The sequence below is a fragment of the Rana temporaria genome, chromosome 13 (assembly GCF_905171775.1).
Source record: "Rana temporaria chromosome 13, aRanTem1.1, whole genome shotgun sequence".
In the NCBI taxonomy this organism is placed as follows: Eukaryota; Metazoa; Chordata; class Amphibia; order Anura; family Ranidae; genus Rana; species Rana temporaria.
The window spans coordinates 45,192,412-45,217,661 of record NC_053501.1 but is presented as its reverse complement, the minus strand read 5'-3'; the positions used below and the strand labels follow the sequence as shown (position 1 = coordinate 45,217,661).

The 25,250-nt window shown below is 44.1% G+C and overlaps 3 protein-coding genes across 3 annotated transcripts; 1 reads left to right on the top strand and 2 right to left on the bottom strand.

The window, feature by feature from the left end:
* Positions 1-6,233: 6,233 nt before the first annotated feature.
* LOC120920492 (protein ALP1-like) lies at positions 6,234-8,714 on the bottom strand. Its single transcript, XM_040332611.1, has 2 exons — positions 8,679-8,714; positions 6,234-7,168 (listed from the first exon to the last, which is right to left on the bottom strand). The coding sequence occupies exon 2, from the start codon at positions 6,925-6,927 to the stop codon at positions 6,289-6,291; it is 639 nt and encodes a 212-aa protein (XP_040188545.1). The 5' UTR covers positions 6,928-7,168; positions 8,679-8,714; the 3' UTR covers positions 6,234-6,288.
* Positions 7,268-8,493, top strand: LOC120920491 (extensin-like). The gene is made up of 2 exons (XM_040332610.1): positions 7,268-7,375; positions 7,452-8,493. The coding sequence occupies exon 2, from the start codon at positions 7,552-7,554 to the stop codon at positions 8,476-8,478; it is 927 nt and encodes a 308-aa protein (XP_040188544.1). The 5' UTR covers positions 7,268-7,375; positions 7,452-7,551; the 3' UTR covers positions 8,479-8,493.
* A 12,329-nt stretch (positions 8,715-21,043) lies between the features above and the next one.
* On the bottom strand, positions 21,044-24,209 carry SSTR1 (somatostatin receptor 1). Its single transcript, XM_040332609.1, has one exon. It carries the CDS (start codon positions 23,476-23,478, stop codon positions 22,369-22,371), a length of 1,110 nt encoding a protein of 369 aa, XP_040188543.1. The 5' UTR covers positions 23,479-24,209; the 3' UTR covers positions 21,044-22,368.
* Between the last annotated feature and the right edge of the window lie 1,041 nt (positions 24,210-25,250).

Below are 25,250 nucleotides of genomic sequence, written 5' to 3'. Positions count from 1 at the left end.
TAAAAAACCTTTTTTCAGTTTTTTTTTTGGTTCCATAGACTTCAATGGATCAAAAACGTGTATTGTTTTCTAGATTTGAACTTATTTACGTGTGAGTTAAAGTGTCAGCACATATTGTTGTTACACTTGCTTTTTTTTTGCACTCATTTGTGAATTTGTTAATTTATGGTTTTAAGATTTAAAGGGTCAGAACACTTTTTTTATTTTAGTATTGAACCTTGTTTGCCTTGAACCCTGAACTCTTTGCTCCTCCCATGAACTTCCTGAATTAAGCCATGTCTCTGCACTTCCTGTTTGCCATATTATTGTGCTCTCTCCAGCCAATATCTCGCTTTTGTCTCTCCTGCTGCTGTCCATATCTTTGGTACCATTCGTTACTGACCCTTGGTTTGTTCCTCGACTATGATTGCTGCTTAATCCCAACCTGCTACTATTCGTTACTGACCCTTGGCTTGTTTACTGACTATGCTTCTGCTTGATCCCAACCTGCTGATCTGCTACTGGACTTTGGCTTTCTCACCTGGTACTAACATGCAGCAAAACCCATCTCTACCATTAGGAGCTCTGGTGAATACCAGTTAGTACTTAGACCCGCACCTCAGATGAATCCATATCATCCGCCAGGGTGACCTGTGTTTATACCTGTCCTATTTGCAGGTTGGTGTTGCTCCACTGCTGTAGCTATTGGCCTCTGAGCCTGACTCCAGAATGTGACACAGACTGGTGACCTGTCCCTACACTACCCATGTGCAAAATGCGCACCAAGCATGCGAGCCAGGACCCTAAAAAGGCTTTGCCTGATCCAAGATGGCTGCTGGAGTTACATGGGGCCGCAGCATCGAATCGGATAGCTTCCCCAGTAACCCAGGAAAACATAAAGGAACCATGTTCTCCTTGACTTCCTCTGCCCCTGCAATGCTGCTGCAGTTGAGTTGCTACTTGCAGTGAAGAAATTTGCACCTGCCTACACGCTGCTTTAATAAGGTAAATATAACCTCAAGCAAAAATTGTCTCTCCTGCAGAAAATTCTCAAACTCCTCTACACACATGCAGGCCTGGCTGCTCCCTTGCAGCCACATAGACTCTATAGGTTGGGAGGAGTGATGAACCATAGTAATGTCTCTAATATGAGCTCTGTACACAATTAGTGTGCTGGTTATCTGCAAAATGTGGACCCAGAATTGGAGACTTCGTCCCTCCCATGTCTCTATGGAGCCTTCAGACTTCAGGTCCCAAACTAAGCTTCCCTGAGGAAACTGGAAATCTATTTCCTCTATATGAGATAAGCACCCTGGAGCCGCTCAACCTGGGTGAGAACTCTGGGTGGCTATATTGTATATTTTATATATTGTGAGGGAGGGACTCTGTGCTATGTGAAAGATTGCTGGTTTACGCCAGATTTTGGAGAGAAAGACACATTGATTGCACAGCTGTGTCTTGGGCTTTTTAAGTGTGACCTGACATGGCTCAGGGCCCCACCCACAGACAGGAAGTCTGTTCCCGGGAATCAGGTGGATTCCCAAATCCCTCTGAGTGGAGTCAGAGGCTGTATGCATGTCTGCAGAAGGCAGATGTCATTAATGATTGAGCAGCAAGACGCTGACAGGAGTAAGCTAGGTGTGTGCTTAACTCTAGGAAACTGTTTGTTCTGAGGAACAGAAACTTAGGCCTACGCTAAAGGCCTGAAACAGCCGGATGGCAAGTATGACAGACAGGAGGCTAAACTGTTGATTTGGCAAGATACAGGAATACAGATACACTCATGCTCAGAATCAATGCTCACCAAACACGACATTATCAGAAGGTGTCCAAAGGGTGGCGCTCAAGAGCTGAAATTTCACGTAGTATGTTCTTGGCCAACGCCCTTCAGACAAAAGTCTGACGCTTTGTCTGTGGAGAATCCGATCGTGTGAGGCTTTAGTCTCAGGACTAAAATGGCATTTTAGTTTTAGTCCCATTTTAGTCTTCTGCAATTGTTTTAGTTTTAGTCATATTTAGTCTAATTTAGTCTAGTCATATTTAGTCTAATAAATCTCCAGTACATTTTAGTCGACTAATATCTCCAGTACGTTTTGACATCAAATTTTACATTAAATTTCAATTTCGTTTTAGTCTTGAATTTTTTTTTAAACACGTGATTAATTGGCTTCAAAATAGGGTATTTCACCCACTTGTGTGAAAATAGCGAATTAATATTCATGATTCTCCCCCCGGTCAATCAGGAAGCAACTCCTGAGACACAATTGGCCAGGGAGTCCCAGGACCCATTTCCTGTTCGGCCGGGAGGAGAAGCCCCGGTCACTTCTTGTTCGGCCAGGAAGTGTAAGCCCTGGCTATTCCCAAGCTGCATCTTGGCTCCTGGATAGGCTCCCTTCTGCCTCCTCACAGTAAGGCCCCCTATGATGGCCTCCCAGCTGTCTCCCACTGGGGGTAGGGAGATTGTGGCTCTCAAACTGTTTCCCGTGGGGGGGTTGGGATCCTGGCCTCATGACTGTCTACCACGCAGGGGGCCGGGCTCTATTGTGGCCTCCCGACTGTCTCCCGCTAGGTTAGTACTGGTTAGTCCAGCAACCTGTAATGTTTTTCCCCCTCAGCCTGCTGGGTTGAGTGGAAAACCATTTATGGTGTGTACCCCACATTACAGTCCAGAAGTCCACAAAGGTAGTAAAATGCATTACTGGAACTTCAACACACTGGGAACCCTGACTGGGCTCCCATCAGTGGCGGCTGGTGCTCTAAATTGCAGCCTCACTGTGCCCATCACATGCAGCCACTGTGCCATCAAACGCAGCCACTGTGCCATGCCACCAAATGCAGCCACTGTGCCATCAATTGTCACCACTGTGCCATGCCATCAAACACAGCAACTGTGCCATCAATTGTCACCACTGTGCCATGCAACACAGCAACTGTGCCATCAATTGTCACCACTGTGCCATGCCATCAAATGCAGTCACTGTGCCATCAATTGTCACCACTGTGCCATGCCATCAAATGCAGTCACTGTGCCATCAATTGTCACCACTGTGCCATGCCATCAAACAGCAACTGTGCCATCAATTGTCACCACTGTGCCATGCCATCAAACGCAGCCACTGTGCCATCAATTGTCACCACTGTGCCATGCAACACAGCAACTGTGCCATCAATTGTCACCACTGTGCCATGCCACCAAATGCAGCCACTGTGCCATCAATTGTCACCACTGTGCCATGCCATCAAACACAGCAACTGTGCCATCAATTGTCACCACTGTGCCATGCCATCAAATGCAGTCACTGTGCCATCAATTGTCACCACTGTGCCATGCCATCAAATGCAGTCACTGTGCCATCAATTGACACCACTGTGCCATGCAACACAGCAACTGTGCCATTAATTGTCACCACTGTGCCATGCCATCAAATGCAGTCACTGTGCCATCAATTGTCACCACTGTGCCATGCCATCAAACAGCAACTGTGCCATCAATTGTCACCACTGTGTCATGCCATCAAACACAGCTACTGTGCCATCAAACGCAGCCACTGTGCCATCAATTGTCACCACTGTGCCATGCCATCAAACGCAGTCACTGTGTCATGCCATCAAACGCAGACACTGTTCCATCAATTGTCACCACTGTGCCATGCCATCAAACGCAGCCACTGTGCCCCTCAATTGTTGCCACTGTGCCAATTGTCACCACTGTGCCCTTGTCACCACTGTGCCCCATGATGCCACTGTGCCCATCGTCACCACTGTGCCCCATGATGCCACTGTGCCCATTGTCACCACTGTGCCCATTGTCACCACTGTGCCTCATGATGCCACTGTGCCCATTGTCACTCACCACTGTGCCCCATGATGCCACTGTGCCAATTGTCACCTCTGTGCCCTTTGTCACCACTGTGCCCCATGATGCCACTGTGCCAATTGTCACCTCTGTGCCCTTTGTCACCACTGTGCCCCATGATGCCACTGTGCCAATTGTCACCTCTGTGCCCTTTGTCGCCATTGTGCCCCATAATGCCACTGTGCCAATTGTCACCTCTGTGCCCTTTGTCGCCACTGTGCCCCATGATGCCACTGTGCCAATTGTCACCTCTGTGCCCTTTGTCACCACTGTGCCCCATGATGTCACTGTGCCCCTTTCCCTGTAAAAAGCACTTACCTGAGGATTCCATGTCCTCCCTCGATGTCTTCTGCCGCTGTGGTGAAGCTTCAGCCAATCAGGTTCCTGATGACCAGAATCCGGGAACCTGATTGGCTGAAACGGCCGTTTGTCTTATGCAAGAAGTGCAGATTGCCTGCGCTCCGAGTATAGACATCCGGGAGCCGGAGAAAGGCCTATCAGAGCCACTGGCTTTGATAGGCAGTTCCCCTCAGCCAACCAGCTGCCGCTATTCGGGTAACCGGCGTCCCACGTCCGGTTATAGGAATAGACCAGGCAGCTGGCAACCAACCAATAACATACATTCGTGCATTTATGCACGAATGTGTGTTATTTGCGAGAGGGGGTGGCGCTGCAGCGCCCTCTATAGACGGCCGCCAGAACTGCGGTTAAAATGTCAAAATTACATTTTAGCCGAATAAAAGTTCTTAAAGGGCCCGTTTTTTTTTTTTTTTTGTGTGACTGTAGGAGGGGGGGCGGCGCCCGTGCGTCCCTATGGACGGGCTGCCACTGGCTCCCATCACCCCCCACACGGGGGTGATCCACTCCAGCAGAGTAGAGGCTACATTTTGGCAGTATTTCCCTAACAGCCGACTACAGGGCATTGGGTGAGTCCTTGGGTGGGTGGTAACCCTGCTAAAACTAGCAGGAAAACCCTTCGGCCCCATTCACACCTAGGCGTTTTTACGCCTGAAACGCACTGCTCACGAACGCGGGAGGGCAGATTTAACATTGTTTCCTATGGTGCCTGTTCACACCTGAACGCCTGAACGCCTGAACGCCTGTCGCGCGAAGCTCAAACTAGTCCCGGACCTTTTTTTGTCGCGCGAATCGCGCGACATAGGCGTTTTCGAGCGTTTTTTTTTACCATAGAAAGTAATGGGAAACGCGCGAATTGAGCGTATCGCGCGACAGCAAGCGTTTTTACGCGCGTTTTTACGCGCGTTTTGACGCCCATACAGCTCCAAAACAAAACAGGAAATGACATATTTTTTTACAGGAACTTGTGAAATCACCATTTTACTTTACTTACAATAAAGAAAAGTCACATTTTTATCAATGGAGGCCGAATTTGATAGAACCCTTTCGATGCTGGAGCCTGAAAATTTCATCAGGATGGTGAAGGAGCACCCCTGTCTTTATGACAGCAGGGCACCGGGCTACAAAATGAGGACCACCCGTTGGGACGCTTGGTGTTCTATTGGGAGCCAAATCTATGAGAACTGGGCACGGATAAATAAGTCCCATGATAGCAAAGGTAAACTCTATCAAAAAACATAACAGAAATACAAAATGCCACTAATGAAATAATGGAATGATTGTTTGTCGTTACAGTAGGCATTTATTACCGTACCAATATGCTGTTAAGTTTAAAAATGTGTCTTTACAAATATGACTATTGTGCGGTCATGCGACATGGCTTATAAACATAAATTGCGTTCTCTTCTTCCCACAAATAGAGCTTATTAATGGTGATATTTGATCCCCTCTGTGATTTTTAATAATCCAAAAATTTAGTGACATTTTTCAAAAAAAATATTATTTTACACATCTTTAATCTAAAAAAATAAAAAAATTCAATCGACCTAGCGACTACAGCGTCAGGTGGGGACGGGGGCTACACAGGACCTTACACTCTGCCTGCAGTGATCAGTAAATATATGTTCACTGCATTCATTGATACTGTGACAAGGGGATGGGGGAGTGGATTGGAGGTCCAAAAGGGGATTGTGCCTACGTGTACTGGTGTCAGTGTCATCACTTCCCTCTTCCTGTGTTTACACAGGAGGAGAAAGTGACACGCAGGGGGACACATATAGAGCCACTTAACCCCCGGATGTACCCTGGGGGTCCTGATCGGACCCCCAACCCACGTCTAGGCGGTCACTTACAGGCCCTTTATTAGACCACAGAATAAATACATAAACTAAGTTTACAATTGATAGAATGTCACTAATATAAAATGGCACACAATATGATAGGGCTATTGAACCCAATGATAAAACTGTATCAAAATAAAATTAGAATGAGACTTCTTAAAACATGAATCATTTTTTATTTTTTTTCAAAAAAACAGCATAGTAAAGATTATATTTCACAAAATAAGCGTGTCAAAAGCTGAAAAGTTCAATAAATTAAATGGAATTGAGCTGCCAAGGGACCTGCCCTTCAGGAGAGACAAAGTATGCCGCATACTGTTCACGGACATGTGTCCCCTGTGTGTTCCCACGTACACCAGTCCAATGAGCTCTTTCCAGAGTCTCATGGACTGGCTCCTCGTAATCTAGACCATCGCGCTGCCTGACAAAATTGTGCAAGGCACACGCCGCTTCTACAGCACTAATGGCATTTTGCATGTTGAGGACAATCGGTGTGTGGAGAACCCTCCACTTGTTCGCCAAAATTCCAAAAGCACACTCAACTACGCGGCGTGCTCTGCTAAGCCGGTAGTTGAATATGCGTTTGTCTTCGTTCAGATTATGTCCTGAATAAGGCCGAAGTAGGTGTGTGTTCAGAGCAAAAGCCTCATCACCCACAAAGACACTTGGTAGGGGAGGGCCGTTTGTGCCCGGGAGTGGACTATTTTGTGGAAGGTCCAGACCATCTGTTCGAAGTAATTGCCCAAAAGAGGAGTTCCCAAAAATCGCTGAGTCTGCACTACTTCCATAGGAACCAATGTCAATATAGGTAAAGCAATAATTGGCATCAGCCACAGCCATTAAGACGAATGAAAAGTATTTCTTATAATTGAAATACTGGCTCCCACTAGCCATGGGCTTAACAATCCTGATGTGTTTCCCATCGATCGCTCCTAGACAATTCGGAAAGTTACAGCGTTCCCAGAATACTTGGGAAATTTTTTCCCAGTCCTCTGCTGCCGGTTTTTTAAACACAATGGGTTTCAGGACTTCCCAAATGGCACTGCAGGTGTCCCGAATTATATAACTGGCAGTAGATCTTCCAATACGAAACGAGTAATGCAGACTTGCAATCGATTGTCCAGTTGATAGATACCTACAAAGAAAATAATATATATTATTTTATTTTATTTTTTACAGTGAAAATTCTAAAACTCAAATGGAAGAGTATAAGGGACGCCTACGCTCGCCAGCTGAAGGCACAGCGGGAGCAGCGGCGAAGTGGGAGTGGAGCATGTTCGGTGAAAGAATACGTTCACGCAAAGGAATTGGAGTTTCTGAGACCGGTGCTGGATTTGGGGAGGTAAACCATTATCTGTACTTTGCTCGGTAAACCAAATGTTTAAAATTATTTTTGAATACATGATTTCTTTTTTCAGTACTGAAAGCTGCTGGGACGAGGCTGCCACAGCTGTAGTAGACAGAGAGAGCGTGGCAGAGAGAGGGGACAGAGAGAGCGTGGCATCGGGGGATCAAGCGATGGCTACTCTGGAGCTGGAACCGCAGCACTCCGAGGCATCAAATTCTAATGCAACAAGACCACTTGCAGAGCAGCCCCCAGTTAACATCGCGCATATTGGACCTCCGCGTGCTCTGCGTAGGAGGGCTCCTGCTCCGGATCCAGCCCTGGATCGTATGTTGGACATTATGACAAACATGTCTGACCGGATGAGCAATAGATCATATGGCCAAAATGTAGCAAAATGTCTGGGGGAACTAATCGATAAAGTTCCCCCAAATCTGCAAGCGGTGGTGCTGTCCTGTACGGCTAGATACATCTCGACATTTATACCCCCGACAGAAGCTGACGATTTATCCGAACCACCACCACCCTATGGCCCATATGCCAATAAACGGACCGAGCATGTCCCAACACCACCCACGACCCATTTCTCCCCACCACCCGTTACCCTTTGGACAGGACCACAGCTTTCCGACCAACCTCCTCGACCAACACCACCACCGACTTCTGCGCACCATCCTTTGACCACCACTCTATCTCATTTACCTCCTGTGCCAACACCTTCCACTCACACTTCTCTGAATCCTTTTCCTTATACACAACCTTCTTCTTACCACCCTCATTCTCCTTTTCCTCATCTCTCAACACCACCTGTCACATACAGTACTCTGCCTCCTACAACACTTTCTTCTTACCACCCACCACCTTCTACTTACCCTGCGTTAACGACTACACCTACATCACATTACCCACATCGACCGAGACAATCGACTTTCAGGAATGCCCCAACACGAACACCACCACCACCACAAGCAACACCACCTTCCAATTGGTCAGGGGAAGACAGCACCACCTCCACTTGGCCCCCTTTTGCCCACGCACTGTCGGTCGCCATGTCACCGCACGGGGAAGAGGACTCCTCCCCAAATTTACATCAATTGTAAATAAGGAATATGTATAAAACATATAGGTAGGCACTTTGTGTATATTTTCCTAATAAAAAAAAAAAGACCCAATGTTTTGGTTGATTAAAATATTAAAATAATTTTGTTCCTACAGAATTTTTGTTTGGTTTTTATTACACATATATATATATATATATATAATAGAGTGTATTACATTCAAAGCGCTAAATAAAAATTACCTCAGTGTTATGATAAGTCGCTCCACAGGGGGGATACAGTTGCGGAAGTAGGTGTCCATCCTCTGCAATCTGTTGATCAACAATTCCAGCAACTCATCAAAGCTGTAAAGGAAAATGAAATTTAAAATTGGCAATGGATTGGTACTAGGGTTGCCACCTTTCCGGGATTCGCCAGAACAGTTCGGGTTTGGAATCATGTGTCCGGGTTTCAGACTGCCTGACACTCTCACAGATTTTTCTGACCAGAATATGGATTTCCGGCAGGGTTAATGGCTGCAGGGGATGAAAACTTACAACCCAGCAGCCACAGATATACCAGGATGAGATGTGCTATCTGCCAAGGGGTGAGTGAGCTCACCCTCCATCGCTGTCTGACAGAAGCACCCACCCCCTTTCTCTATCCTGCCTCTTGGTGAGTACATTAGGATAAATCAGAGTTCTCACATTGGAGTCCTCTCCGTACATCAGAGATCTCGGTTTCCCCCTTAGATCATGGTTCACAGAGCATCCCTTATGTCTGAGTATCTTGAGGTCTCGCTTCAATCAGATTATGTTGGTTAACCCATACAGTGAAAGGGAAATCTGGGAGTTGAGATGCAAAAGGGTGACTGTGATGTAAAGGGGGACTCTGTGCACTGTAATGTAAAGGGGGACTCTGTGCACTGTAATGTAAAGGGGGACTCTGTGCACTGTAATGTAAAGGGGGACTCTGTGCACTGTAATGTAAAGGGGGAACTTTGTGGACTCTAATGTAAAGGGGGAACTCTGTGGACTCTAATGTAAAGGGGGAACTCTGTGCACTGCAATGGAAAGGGGACTATTTTTATTATATTCATATGATTAGAAATGTTAAATACTAACAAAATATATGTATAGTTCATAGTATTAAAAAAAATAGTTGTGCACCGCAGAAGTGTACATGTTTGACTTGAAGAAAAGGTGGCAACCCAAATGGTACAATGTAAAAAATAAATGATTCCAGATCATTTTTTACTAACCTTTTTATGGACATTCTGGTGTAGTCCAGAAATTTGTCTTCATGGTCACGGAGGTCTTGGTACATCACCCAAAATTGCCCTCTTTCTTCCCGATCAGCAATGACGGGGTGTATCCAAAATCTGCGTTGCCTCTTCCTTTTTCTCTGCCTCTCGTTTATAAGATATTGGCTAGCAGTGGCTGCTGCCATGAACAAAGCCATCTCGTCATCACTCATTTTCACAATGGAGTCAGAAGCACAAGGATGACCTGGAAGAGGAATTATCACCCAGGAAGAGGAAAAAAAAACCTTTCACATAGCAACAAATGATGACAGAGGTGATCTATTTTACTATTGGTCAAAAAAAAAAAAAAAAACGCTGGACGTCGCTCTGCACAAACGCGCGCAAACGCGCACAAACGCGCGCAAACGCGCACCAAAACGCGCGAAAAAAACGCGCGTAAAAACGCCTGTAACGCCAACGCCTAGGTGTGAATGCAGCCTGGACATTGTAACATTTTATATCTAAAAACGTGTAATACCTGACTGGCTCAATTAATGGCAGGAGTTTAAACAGGAAAAACCCTCTTGTAGGCATCTGCCTACACACTAACATGTCAAAGCATATATCATATTTTAGTGACTTGGATCACATATACTAAATCTGGGCACCCTTCAGGAGCACCGGAATAACCCCGACATTCTCCCATTTATCCGAATGATCTCAGGGCCAATGCCAGCATTGTCAGATTTTCAGTAGGGACCTGGTTTTGGTTTCTATAGTAGTACAATTGAACTCTGTCAAGCCCTGAAGACATTTTGGATTAGACTACAAAAAAAAGAGACCTTTATTTTTTCTACATAGACATATCAGCTAATGGAGCACGTTTCCTCTGTGATGTTAGCACATCAATTAGTAGTTGCACAGCAATGTGTGATATATTTTTATATCATAGATAGATGGAACAAATTAGCATTTAAAAAATCGCAGGTGTGAAATGTGATACTGATTACCCTCTCTTTTTGCAATAACCGATAACACAGAAAAAGCTTTGTAGGAACGGATTAAACTCATGGAACCTATAAAATCTCTAGATGTAAAAAAAAAAAAAATCTCCTTTGTAGGAACTGACTGCAATTATTAGGTATAACATCTCTAAGTACTCGCGTAATTACACTTGTATAAACAATATAAATGTTAAACATTAAAAAAGAATACCGTAAAGTATATGGCATTTTTTTTATTACAAATGAGCACAGTTTTGCTTAAAAGTGTTGTTAAAATGTCGCAGGAAATACAGGTGAAACTTGAAAAATCAGAATATCGTGCAAAAGTTTATTTATTTGACTAATTAAAAGGTGAAACTAATATATGAGACAGAATCATTACATGCAAAGCAAGATAGTTCAAGCCATGATTGTCATATTTGTGATGATTATGGCTTACAGCTCATGAAAACCCCAAATCCACAATCTCAGAAAATGTAAATATTGTGAAAAGGTTCAATATTCTAGGCTCAATTCTAGGCTCAAAATGTCCCACTCTAATTTCCATACACGAAAATCCAGCGCTAATGGGACACACACAATAATGCAGATTGTCTCTTTGCAGTAATAAAGACGTTTGTCTGTTTATTAGCCGCAATGTAAATAAAATCCAGTCCTGATGTGAACGACAGGTAAAGAAAATTGGATAAAACACTTGCAGTAAACAAACTTGCAGTAACACCTACGATCCCTTGAGCAAGGAGGGGCTAATGATTCCAAGTGTGCGCCTGGGGAAGCTTAGGGCTGCAGAAGGCCGCAAAGCCGCGGCCTCAATTACCGGCCGGCGCAGGGCGTGATCGCAGCGGGCCCCGTGCCCACCAGTATTTGAGGCCGCGGCTTTGCGGCCTTCACAGAAGGAAGCTGAGGCCTGCAGAAGGAGTCTAGGAGTGGCCATCTTGTGGTGGCCGTTGGCATTACAGGTTACATTACATTACATTACAGGTAGCAAAAAACAGCAGTTCTAATGTGTTTTTTCACTGCCATCTCCTTCCCTCTAATTAGAACCCCCAAACATTATATATATTTTTTATTCTAACACCCTAGAGAATAAAATGGCGGTCATTGCAATACTTTCTGTCACACCGTATTTGCACAGTGGTCTTACAATCACACTTTTTTTTGGGGAAAGACACACTTTTTTTAATAAAAAAATAAGACAATAAAGTTAGCCCCATTTTTTTTTTATATTGTGAAAGATAATGTTACGCTGAGTAAATTGATACCCAACATGTCACGCTTCAAAATTGCGTCCGCTTGTGGAATGGCGACAAACTTTTACCCTTTAAAATCAACATAGGTGACGTTTAAAAAATTCTACAGTTTGGAGTTACAAAGGAGGTCTAGATCTAGAATTATTGCTCTCGCTCTACCAATCGTGGCGATACCTCACATGTGTGGTTTGAATACCGTTTACATGTGCGGGCGCTACTCACGTATGCGTTTGCTTCTGCGTGCGAGCTTGGCTGGACGGGGTGCGTTTTTTGGCTCCTAACTTTTTTAGCTGGCTCCTAGATTTCAAGCAAATTTGTCAAACCCTGTGTTAAATACATAAAAAAAACATTACTAGAAAAAAGTAAACAGTACTTACCTTTCACCGAGATTCCAGCTGATTCTTTTAGGTGAAGGTGACATCACTGGACATTCTCCTTGGATGCTTAGGAGCCCAAATCTTGGGAGCATCTTCTCCCCAGATGTGGGATACTTAGCGTTGGCAGGATCCCAGGGGAAAGCCCATTGACTCCACCCTTCACCAAGTAAATTTACAGGATGCTAGGGAGATAAGGTAGGCATTGTTTACTTTGCTCTGCTAAAGGTGTTTTTAATGTAACTTTGCTTTATTAGATGGGGGTGGTGCAGTGAGGTCTAAAATATAAGTGGGCCTTGAATTATGATACAAAGTCGCTTTAAAGTAGATGCAAAACTTTACTTATGACATTACTAAATTACATTTAGTTTGCTAAAACACAGACACAGTGTCGTAGACACACTTTAGAGTACCATTGGGGTGCAGTACCAAAAGGGGCATTGCCTGCTCTTGATTCATGTACCTGTTAAAATCAGAGGTTGGAGTGTCCATACTGAATTTTCTTTCCTTAGTGCAGGGGTCCTCAAACTACAGGCCGGGGGCCACATGCGGCCCGCGGAGGACTTTTAACCGGCCCACCCCACCCTGGCAAGCAACGCCGGTTCCACGGCAGGTTGTAACACAGCGATCACGCTGTGTCACGGAGATCACAGTGTTAACACTTCTGGCACGCTATGATAAATGTCCCGCCCTCCTCCTCCTAGACTAGCTCGTGTGATAAAGCCAGTGTTCTGTCTATCACACGAGCTGGTCTAGGAGGATGAGGGCGGGACATTTATCATAGCGCGCCAGAACTGTTACCAACATTGTGAGCTTCGTGACACAGCGGAACCGTGACACAGCGGGATCGTGACACAGCAGGACCGTGACAGCAGTTTGGCACAGTAAGGAGTAAGGCTGTGAGGGGCTTAAGATGGTGAGGTGAGGGAGGGAGGGGGGGAGCTTGCGATGGTGAGGGGGGCTGATGATGATGAAATGATGATGTAATGATGATGATGATGATGGTGGGGGGGCTGATGATGATGAAATTATGATGTAATGATGATGATGATGAGGATGATGGTGGGGGGGGGGCTGATGATGATGAAATGATGATGTAATGATGATGATGATGGTGGGGGAGGCTTGCAATGAGGGGCTGATGATGTAATGATGAAGGTGGGGGGGGGGGCTTGCAATGAGGGGCTTGCAATGGTGAGGGGGGGTTGCAATGAGGGGCTGATGATGGTGAAGGGGGGTTGCAATGAGGGGCTGATGATGATGATGATGTAATGATGATGGGGGGGCTTGAAATGATCTTGATCGGCTTGCAATTAGTAATTGTGAGGGGGGCTTGCAATGAGGGGCTTACAATGATGATGGCGAGGGGGGGCTTGCAATGAGGGAATGATGATGATGATGATGATGTAATGATGATGGTGAGGTGGGGGGGCTTGCAATGATCATGATCGGTTTGCAATTAATGATTGTGAGGGGGGGCTTGCAATGAGGGGCTTATAACGATGAAGTGGGAGGGTTGCAATGATCGTGAGGGGCTTGCAATGGTCAGGGGGGGGGCTTGAAATGATGGCTTGAATTCGAAATGGTGGTAAGGGGGGGCTTGCAATGATGGTCTGAAATGACGGTGAGGGTGGGCTTCCAATGATGGTCTGAAATGACGGTGAGGGGGGCTTTCAATGATGGTCTGAAATGACAGTGAGGGTGGGCTTGCAATGATGGTCTGAAATGACGGTGAGGGTGGGCTTGCAATGATGGTCTGAAATGACGGTGAGGGTGGGCTTGCAATGATGGCTTCTTCTTCATTTTAAATATTGTATTTGTTCCCATTTTGTTTTTTCACTTCAAAATAACATATGTGCAGTGTGCATAGGAAATTGTTCATCGTTTTTTTTATAGTCCGGCCCTCTAATGGTCTGAGGGACAGTGAACCGGCCCCCTGTTTAAAAAGTTTGAGGACCCCTGCCTTAGTGCAATCATTCCCTCCCTCCCTCCCCGGTTACTGTGCCCATCACACTAATAAGTGCATGACTAAAAAGTTTTTTACTAGGGGTGGATGGAGTCTTATAATATGAGATGACTAGACTAGAGATGAGAGACTAGTTCTAAATCAGGCTTCCATCTGATTTACAGCAGTGGGTTAATCCATAGCCGCCATTCAGACCAATAGTGGCTTTCAAATCCACCCAGTGCCATGTCTTATCAATCATAGGCAAGGCAGACCTGATGAGGGACCAGCTCTGAGTTTCCTGTCAGGTTCTGCTCACTCAACAGGCACAGTGGCCATGAAATTGAGCGAAATTAGTTGCCGGTCGGCAAAACCTAATGCAGAACTCCAAGAATAGTCTCTATCAGGTCTGTCTTTTCTGTGATTTACAGCAGATGGCAGTGGGTGGATTCCAAAGCTGCTATTGGACTGAATAGTGGCTGTGGAATCCACCCATGGTCTCAGAGTTCTCCATCAGGTTCCACCCACTCTCAGTTTAGTGTCATTCAATCCTTGCTTGCTAGGATGCCGGCAGTCTTCTTTGTAGCAATCAATGCAAATATAAGACACATTTAAATATATTAAGTAATGAACACACAACACGCACACAGTAACCCTCCACCCCTACTCTTCTATGCCAATTTTAAGCTGATCATAGTTATGTTATTAAGATAATTAAAGTGATACTAAAGTCTCATTATTTTTTAGTTTAAAAATAGAAAACAAGTTATACTTACCTGCTCTGTGCAGTAATTTTACACAGAGCAGCTGCAATCCCCGTCTTCTCGGGCTCCTCCCTCCTGCCCCCACAGGATGCAGCTTGTTTGGGGGGCACCTGAGCCGAGCCAAGCCACTGCTCTGTGTGTCCATTCAGACACGGAGCCTCAGCACAACTCCGCCCCTCTCTCTCCTTATTGGCGCATTGACTTTGATTGACAGCAGCGGAATCAAATGGCATCCGCTGCTGTCTCAGCCAATGAGGGAGAATCTAGATCAGGGGTCTCAAACTCAAATTACCTGAGGGCCACAAGACAAGTTTCCATGTCCCATGGGGAGCCGCATGCAAACTTTCAAACTTCAAAAACAGTACTGGTGTCAGCGAACGCATTATTAACCCTGACCACTACACTGCACACTGACCACTACACTACACACTGACCACTCACCATCAGGGTACAGCACATCAGGGCACAGGGCACAGCACACATGAGTGCACAGCGCACATCAGGGTACAAAGCCCAGCACATCAGGGTACAAAGCCCAGCACATCAGGGTACAGGGCACATGAGAGCACATCAGGGCACATGAGAGCACATGAGAGCACATGAGAGCACATCGGGGCACATGAGGGCACATCAGGGCACATGAGAGCACATCAGGGCACATGAGAGCACATCAGGGCACAATCAGGGCACATCAGGGCACATGAGAGCACATTAGGGCACAATCAGGGCACATGAGAGCACATCAGGGCACATGAGAGCACACCAGGGCACAGGTCAGCATTTACTTGTTGTTTTCTTCAAAGGCAGATTAGCGCAGGAAGCGTCTGTCATAAGTTCACTTGTCTCTCATGTCACGCTGCTACTCCCCGGCAGCCCCCCTCTCTTCTTCTCGTCCATCTCAGATAATGTCACAAGCAAATGGGGATGGACGAGAAGAGAGGAGGGGCCGCCGGGGAGTAGCAGTGTGACATGAGAGACAAGTGAACTTATGACAGACGCTTCCTGCGCTACTCTTCATGCACCTCGATCTACACTTCCGCGGCACCCGCCCTGCCTGCGGGCCATTTAAGACCGGTCCGCGGGCCGCAAATGGCCCGCGGGTCGGTACTTTGAGACCTCTGATCTAGATGTACATGCTGAAACATGTGCCGAGTGCACTCCTCCACCTGGCACAAGCCTAAGACCAGCCACGCCCCATCCCGCCCTTCACTTCCCTGTCAGTAATCTTCACCCAACAGGCATTTCCTAGTCCCAGCTGGCGCGACGCCACATGCAGCACAAATTGGTTAATTAACTGCCACTGGTCACTAATGAGGACCAGTGGCAACGCTGCAGGGGGGAGCTGGGCAGTAGAGGGAATCTGCACTGCATGGGGTGATCCTGCTGCATATTACAAATACCATTGCTAATTAACCACTTGCCAACCCGCTGCAGGTGGCAGCTACAGGCACCGGGACGTACCCACATGTTGCTGCCTGCTAATGACACATGCTCCTCCCCCTATTCCCCTGCAATTGTACACAGTGAGATTCATGGCCATGACCTGCTAATCGTCTGTGTCCAATCACAGCCCAGAGCTCTGTGTTGACAATCAAATCAGATCTTTGTACAGAGGGAATATAGCTTTTTTTCTTTCCCATGCAAAGCAGGGAAATTTAATAAATTAAATTAAATTAAAATTAAATTATAGTGCAAAGCAGCACACATTACACATTCTTAGGCACGCAGTTAACCCCTTGATTGCCCCTAGATGTTAACCCCTTTGCAGTCAGACACCAGACTTTGAAGCCACCCTGCATAGCGCCACTTCAGCACAGCTTGCAAATGACTTTTTTAATAGAAGTCAATGCAAGCTGCTCTGAAGTCGCCTCCAAGTAGTGCAGGAACCTTTTTCTAAGTCAGAGTGACTTGAGTTTTTAACCAAAGGCATGCAGCAGGATAATTTTTTGTATTTGATGTTTTATAGCAGAAAGTAATTGAATAACATTTTTGTGCTTTTTGCATTCATTTCATAAAAACTAAAAAAACAGTGGTGTGCAAATACCACCAAAAGAAAGCTATATTTGTGCGTAAAAAAAAATGATATAAATGTATTTTGGGTGCAGTGTTGCATGACTGCGCAATTACCAGTTTAAGTAGCACAAAAAATGGCCTGGCCATGAAGGGGGTAAAATCTTTCTGAGCTCAAATGGTTAAGAGTTAACCACTCCAGACAGTTCATATCGGGATCGCAGACACTACACTACCATCAATGCTGGAGGTTATTACATAAATTAGCACTATTGCTGGGATTATTGCTGCAAAAACTGACGCAAATGCTGTGAGTTATAATTGCATATCAAATTATCGAATTAAACTGACTTTAACCACCACAGGCCCAGAAGATTTCCCCCCTTAATAATCAGGCCATTTTTTGCAATGCGGCACTACATCAGTTTAACTGACAATTGCGCAGTCGTACGATGCTATACCCAAACAAAATTCACGTCCCTTTCCCCCCCCCAAATAGGGCTTTCTTTTGGTGGTATTTGATCACCTCTGCGGTTTTTATTTTTTGCTCTATAAACAAAAAAAATATTTAGAAAAAAAATAATGTTAATTGGTTTGCTCAAAAGTTATAGGGTCTACAAAAGAGGGGATAGATTTATGGCATTTTTTATCGGGACTGCAACATTGCAGCGGACAGATTGGACACTTATTTGGGACCAGTAACATTTATACAGTGATTGCTGCAAAAAAAAGAATGCACTGATTACTGTATAAATGGCACTGGCAGGGAAGGGGTTAACACTAGTGGTGATCAAGGGGTTAAATGGGTTCCCTGGGAACTGTGGGGGGAGGGGACTCACTGGGAGTACAGAGAGATCGTTGTTCCTAAGCACTAGATGATCTCTCTCTACTCCACTGTCATAACGGCATCTGTTTGTTTACATTGACAGATCCGCGTTCTGGCTCTCTGTGGAGCGATCACATCAGCTCCCCCGCTGTGCAGCGGGCGCACGCGCGCCTGCTATAGCTTTTAAAGGGTCAGACGTACAGCTACGGCAATTTGCAGGAACAAGCCAACCTGCCGCAGTATAATGATGGCGGTTGGTTGGCAAGCGGTTAATTTGTATTATTTTAGGTATTTTTAGGTGTTTTGAAATGACACTGTGGCCCAGATTCTCAAAGGACTTACGACGGCATAGCGACATGTACGCCGTCGTAAGTCCGAATGAGAGCCGTCGTATCTATGCGGCTGATTCTTAGAATCAGTTACGCATACATTCGGCTAAGATACGAGCGGCATAAGTCTCTTACACCGTCGAATCTTAGGGTGCATATTTACGCTGGCCGCTAGGTGGTGCTTCCGTAGATTTCCGTGTTGAATATGCTAATGAGCTAGATACGCCGATTCACGAACGTACGTGCGCCCGGCGTAGCAAGATACGTTATTTACGTAAGACATACAACAGCGTAAAGTTACCCCTCATAAAGCAGGGGTAAGTCATGTTAGGTATGGACGTCGGAAACGTCGGAACAGCGTCGTGTTTTACGTCGTTTGCGTAAGTCGTCCGTGAATGGGGCTGGACGTAAGTTACGTTCACCTCGACTAGGCATTGAGCGGGCGTAATTTAATTTGAAAATTCGACGTGATACTGAGCATGCGCGCGGATGCGCCGCTCAAAAAAAGCGTCATTTACATGGGGTCATGATTAGTTTACATAAAACACGCCCCCTGTTCCTCATTTGATTTAGGCGCGCTTACGCCGGCAAAATTATGCTACGCCGCCGTAACTTTAGACGCAAGTGCTTTGTGAATACAGCACTTGCCTCTCTAAGTTGTGGCAGCGTAGCGTAACTACGATACGCTACGCCCGCCTACATTTACGCCGCTGACTGTGAATCTGGCCCTAACTCTTTCTTTACAGGGGGGGGGGCGCAGTTTTCCACCTTCACCCTGGGCACTGGATAACCTTGTCCTGGCACTCCTTTTATGAATTAGGTGCGGGCCATGTCAAAGAGGCCATATTACTAGAATTTTACATTACTGCTTTATTGAATTCCCCTACACAGTATATGTGTATCATAACTAATCTCTATTTAAAAAGTCACTACATATCAAAAGCACTTGTAACAGGGTGACAAGAAAGAAACACAATTCGGTGACAGACACAGAGCATTGCCACCCTTTACAAGTGCTTGAACAAGAACTTTCATGGCAGGTGCACCATGTATTATTTTGATGAATGCTGCAAATGTAAAAATATTGAACATTACTTTTGAGATGATTTAATGCGTTAGAACATACCGTACAGTATATACTCGAGTATAAGCCAAATTTTTCAGCCCTTTTTTTTGGGCTAAAAATTACCCCCTCTGCTTATACCCGAGTCAGTACCTGAGTCCATTGCTGCCTGACCTCACCGTGCCTATTGCAGAATCCGGTCTGTGTATCCGAGTCCGTGACATATTCAGACGGCGGCCGTGCAGTTCTAAAAACTCGCCCTCCTCCTTGTGCTGTTCCGTGATAGGCAGAACACTCGGTTTCCCAGCAAACACTGTGTTCAGTGTTCCGCCTATCACAATCGCCCTCTCGTCCTTTCGTCTATAACGAACGAGAGGGTGATCGTGATAGGCAGAACACTGAACACAGTGTTTGCTGGGAAACCAAGTGTTCCGCCAAGTATTCTGTCTATCACGGAACAGCACAAGGAGGTGCACAAGTTTTTAAAACTGCACGGCCGCTGTCTGAATAAGTCACAGACTCGGGTACACAGATCGGATTCTTATACTTATACTCGAGTCAATACGTTTTCCCAGTTTTTTTGTGGTAAAATTAGGTCCTCGGCTTATACTCGGGTCGGTTTATACTCGAGTATATACGGTATACAAGATTTCAGGGATAGGGTATACATTCATTTATTATCCCCATTACTTGCTAATCCAGTAAAAGGCATTGCAACCTGGAATGTCATCGATCCACCTAACTTAGAAAGGAAAGCAGTCAGACTGATACTAAACAAAGAAAAGCAATTTTGTGGAATACAGACCCTCAAATCTAAGCACCTTGTAAATAAAGACAATAAAGAGGAAGGAAAGGGTACCAAAAGACACTGGGGACTTTTTAAATGGTGTTAATAGAGTAATAACACAAATAGAATAGAAATGTAGGAAAATAAGTAATTTTATTTCATAACAATAAATATATATAAAAAACATCCGATAGGTGTTAGGTTGTTAGCTTCAAAAACATAAGTGTAAGAAGACCTGTTGCAGTATTTGCTTGCATCCGATAGGTGTTAGGTTGTTAGCTTCAAAAACATAAGTGTAAGAAGACCTGTTGCAGTATTTGCTTGCATCCGATAGGTGTTAGGTTGTTAGCTTCAAAAACATAAGTGTAAGAAGACCTGTTGCAGTATTTGCTCGCAAAGCGAGCAAATACTGCAACAGGTCTTCTTACACTTATGTTTTTGAAGCTAACAACCTAACACCTATCGGATGGTTTTTATATATATTTATTGTTATGAAATAAAATTACTTATTTTTCTACATTTCTATTCTATTTGTGTTATTACTCTATTAGCACCATTTAAAATGCCCCCAGGGTCTTTTGGTACCCTTTCCTCCCTCTTTATTGTCTGATACTAAACAAAATAAATTCTCCTGTGTCCAGGAAACAACATGCAAGATTCCTCATTTGAACTCATAAAAGCAGAGTATGTGTTGTTACTTAGAACAGGTGGAATCATTACACCATTTTCTGACCTAGTAGCTTTATAGGACCCTTTTTTGTAAATAAATAAATAATTATATACATATATATATATATATATATATATATATATATATATATATATATATATATATATATATATATATATGTATATATATATATATATATACACACACACAGCCTCTATATGTACATTATATATGTATATATAAAAAGATACAAATGTAAAATTTGGTATACAGTATATAGTATACAGTATAAACACACACACCATATATTTTATAGATCTGTTTTTTGTATTTCATTCAGTTTAAAAGCATTTTTGCTTTTAATGTAACATTGCTATGTTCGGCTTGCAAAACGTTTGCCGTAATTATTTCGAAAATGATAATCGCAATTCTAAGATTAAACTTTATAAATGAATCTAGACAAAATTGAGTATGCAAAATCGATTTATGTGTAATAATGGATAGCATGTCAATACTTCAGCTTTGTAATTGCAAGAAAAATCATTTGTTTGCATATGGATTTCTCATACTTTCTGTAATCTTACAGCAGCATGAACACAGGTGTAACAAAAAGGACTAGGATGGGCACAATGCGTGAGGCACATCAAACCACTTAACCTTTTTATGACCAAACAACAAAGTACAATTTCTCCCATTAGAGCATCAGCTCTATCACTAAAGCACCAGCGAAAACTTTGTATAAATCTCTAGATAGCAGCAGCTAAATTATGTGTGTTATGAAAACGGCCTTGGGTTTATTTTTCTACACAAATGATCATTTTTCTTGTGTGGAGTTTTAAGAGGAAGGATAGAACCTTCAGCTGATCCATATGAGCTTTGCAAACATCAACAAGATTTGTCTGCAACATTCAGTAATTGAGCTTACAGCAAAACAATGATCCAAATTCCATCGTAGACTAGCAAAATAACAGAGAAATCAATTTTATACATGCTAAATATTCATGAGGATTTTGTGCTGCACATAAGAAAACCCTATAATGGAGATGCTATGTGTATGTCAAGTCAAGAATACAGATGATGCTCTCGTTATCCTGATATTACTAGGTCACCCGCCACTCACTGGTAATGTCAGCAGCTTTACTTTCTATATTCTAAAGTGTTTTTCCACCCTTGAAAACAAAGCAAATTGGTGTAGTTAATATATTAACCTTTGAGGCGTCTGTTCTTGCCTAAAACATTAAATTATTCGTACTATTGCAATTTGTCTTGGATGAAAATTATGCTAAATACCGTATCACAACCATAATTACAGAAAATGCTCTAAAATTAAACAGTAAACAGAGCTGGATAAGGCAAAGTATAGTTACCCAAAACAACCTTTGCAATTCACCTTATGTTGTTCTGGCTGCTTTAAAGTTTTAAAGGTAATTATGAATTGGTTGTTATGGGTTACTGCTGTTTGCACTGGCTTATTAATTAGCCGGATGTTATTATTAGATTGATTGTAATCGTAAACTATCAGTGCAAAATGGTATTTTGGTAACACTATAAAATGCAGTAAAATAAGTCCCTTCTTAACTGCAGTTCATCTGTTTGCACTAGAGTAGTTATTCCTATGAATGTTCATTGTCATGAAAGGCATAGAGTAAATGAATCAATAACTTCATTTAGATGTAAGTTTATTTCCTCTAATGAGTCCTGGAGCTGCAGGTCCCATTTCGGTATGTGCTGCCTGTTGTCAACATGCCATTCTGGAGATCCTCAGCACTATAAGCTCTGCTTTTCAATGCTGTGGCATAGTAGTCCACTGGTTCTTCTGTGGCATTTTCCATCCAGCTAAGGCACAAGACCTTCTGAAAGGACCGTCTGAAATTATCTGATAGAACACCATAGAGGAAGGGATTGGCACAACTGTTGGCATAACCAAGTGCAACAGAGAGCTGGCTGATTGTAGTGTCCCCCCTCCTGGCAAAGACACCCACTAACTGCACTACATAGAAAGGCATCCAGCAGACCACGAAAACTGTCACAACTACAGTTACCATAAGTGTCAGCTTACGCTCAGATCTGCGTCGTTGCTGCCAACCAGCCTTTAGAGCCACGACTCTCATTTTAGTGATAATAAGAATGTAGCAGAGACAGATGGCAGCCATAGGCAGGAGGAAGCCCATCAGAAATGTATAGAGTACAAAGACAACAACCCATCTTTGTGAAGGTTCAGGCATATGTACGTTGCAAGCCACTGTCCCGTCACTGTTAGGCGCTGTACTGGAGAAGATTACAATGGGCATAATTATAAGAATCGAAAAGAGCCAAACTCCAAGGTTCACCATCTTTGCCACGCTTGGCCGCCTGTAGCGAGCAGCACTTATGGGATGGACTACTGCCACATACCTGTCCAAACTAAGAACCGCCAAGCAGTAGACACTGGTAAACATGTTCATAGCATCCAAACTCAGAACCAGCCTACAGAGAAGAGAGCCAAATGGCCAGTGCCGGAGGAGAGTAGATGTCACCAAAAAAGGTACACTCAGCATGAGAAGTTCATCGGCAATGGCCAGATTTAAAATATAGATGTTTGTGGCAGTCTTCATTTTGGCATAACGCAAGATGACATAAATCACCATAGAGTTGCCACACAATCCTACAATACAAACTAAAGAATAGACAAATGAAATAAAGATTGCAATTCCAGGTGACTCCGTAGAAGTGCTATTCCGGGAGCTGTTGCCCAAAGTCACCTCTCCAGCATTGTCCAGTAATCCTATCGACACTGTGGATGTATTGTTTTGCAGCATCTTGACATTTATTTAGAAAGGCTAAATGAATAAAACAATAAAATCAGTCTTCTCTTTTCAAGTTATACAAGTCACAGGTAGGCACAATCTGCCCTTCCTTTAAAGCTAGCATTGCTGCAATAGAGTTGAGTTGTTCATAAAAGCACATAATAAATGTTCAAATCCTCTCAGCAGTGATTTTAAATGTCATTTTGTTTGCCTTTTCTATCCATGTCAGCAAATTCAGCAGGTTAAATCTCCAGGTAAAAGGGTGATCTTATCACTTTAGTCCAATATAAAGAATTCACATTCTTCCATCACTTAGGAAACATGCAAAAATGAAGAAGCTCTTGAAGTCTGCAGTAATCCTTTCTCCAGCCAAGAGTAGCATGAAATCTCTGGAGCTGCAATGTTTGTTACAGACGGTAGATGAAAAGCAGCGACTGAAGGAGGAGCAGTGGCTGAGTGATTCACTGATCAGAAAGCATCAGAAACAGTTATTACACAGTAACAAAAGCTGAATAAAGCATAGCTCTGGGGCACAGCTGAAATTTCAAACACTGCAGAATGTGAGGATGCAGGGGGTGCAAGATGCTGAAGGTTGAAATGAGAAGGACCTGCTCCTTGCTGTGTAGGGAGGGGAGAAAATCTCCCTCGCAATATGTTGTCTCTTCTCTGGGGAATGTATTTGCGTTTTTTTTGTCTTTATAGCTTTCTCTTTTGCTTAACCCCTACCGTGTTTAATGTTTCAAAGCATTACGCGGACTGTCATGCAAAAAATCAATCATGTAGGACCGTCTTTTGTTTCCGCTCACAGTTCCGTGTTCTATTCTAGTCCTGCGTGATGCTTACGGTTTCCTTGCGTGACTTACAATATATTTTGCCATTAACATTTTCATTTGTGGGTGTCATTCAGCAAATATTACTTATACACAGAGCTGTCAGTTTAAATGATGATTTGAAATGTTAAAAGACATTTTCTGTCAGATATTGTTTTCTTGTGGTGAGTGTTGCAGGTCCATAGGGTATAATCATAAAGTAATAATGTTCAATCTACATGAAAACAATCAGTCATGTTGAAATTCAACGTGATAAATTGTCCATCGTGAGTAAATAACATAATAAAGATGTTATGAGATTGAATGAACCATCCCAACAAAGATCTTCAGATGTAAGATGTAATTACGAATGTGCTTACAGGAACCGTTGGATCCGACTGTCATAAGACAACAGGTCAATCGAGCTTACGGTACCCACCAGCTGTTCAACGGGACTGTCAGCGAAGATCCAAAAAGAAGTGGAATACACCTCCCTGGTGTCCAGAAGACGTCAACCGAAGATAAGGTCAAGGAGCCCGGTATTCCTCAGCCGAAGGTGACTCCAATAAAGGTGTCTCAACCATGGAGTAGGTAGAGAAATCACATTCAGTGGGCTTCCCTGCTGAATGTAAAAAAAAAAAGAATTGTCGGCTAAAAAAATTGTGAAAAAAAACTGCTTGGGGTCCCCCCAGGTCCATAGGGGACCCTTATCCGAGTATGCAGCCCGGAAGGTCAGACATATGTTAGATAACGATGGGGCGAGGCCATCGGATGACGTCATCCAGAGGCCCAGCCCCCTTGTGACGTCACTGCCCAGGGGATGATGGGTTTGTGATGGGTTTGGTATGTCACAGGGGGATGGAGCCTCTGGGTGACATCATACGATGGCCACGCCCCATCATCATCTAAGACAATGCTTGACACTGGCGCGGAACAGATCAGCAGGACGCAGCATCGGAGGAGGGTCGGCGGCAG

What these genes read in the sequence shown, in the direction of transcription:
- LOC120920492 (XM_040332611.1), bottom strand. Translation starts at nt 6,927, where the DNA reads ATGGCTAGTGGGAGCCAGTATTTCAATTATAAGAAATACTTTTCATTC.
- LOC120920491 (XM_040332610.1), top strand. Translation starts at nt 7,552, where the DNA reads ATGGCTACTCTGGAGCTGGAACCGCAGCACTCCGAGGCATCAAATTCT.
- SSTR1 (XM_040332609.1), bottom strand. Translation starts at nt 23,478, where the DNA reads ATGCTGCAAAACAATACATCCACAGTGTCGATAGGATTACTGGACAAT.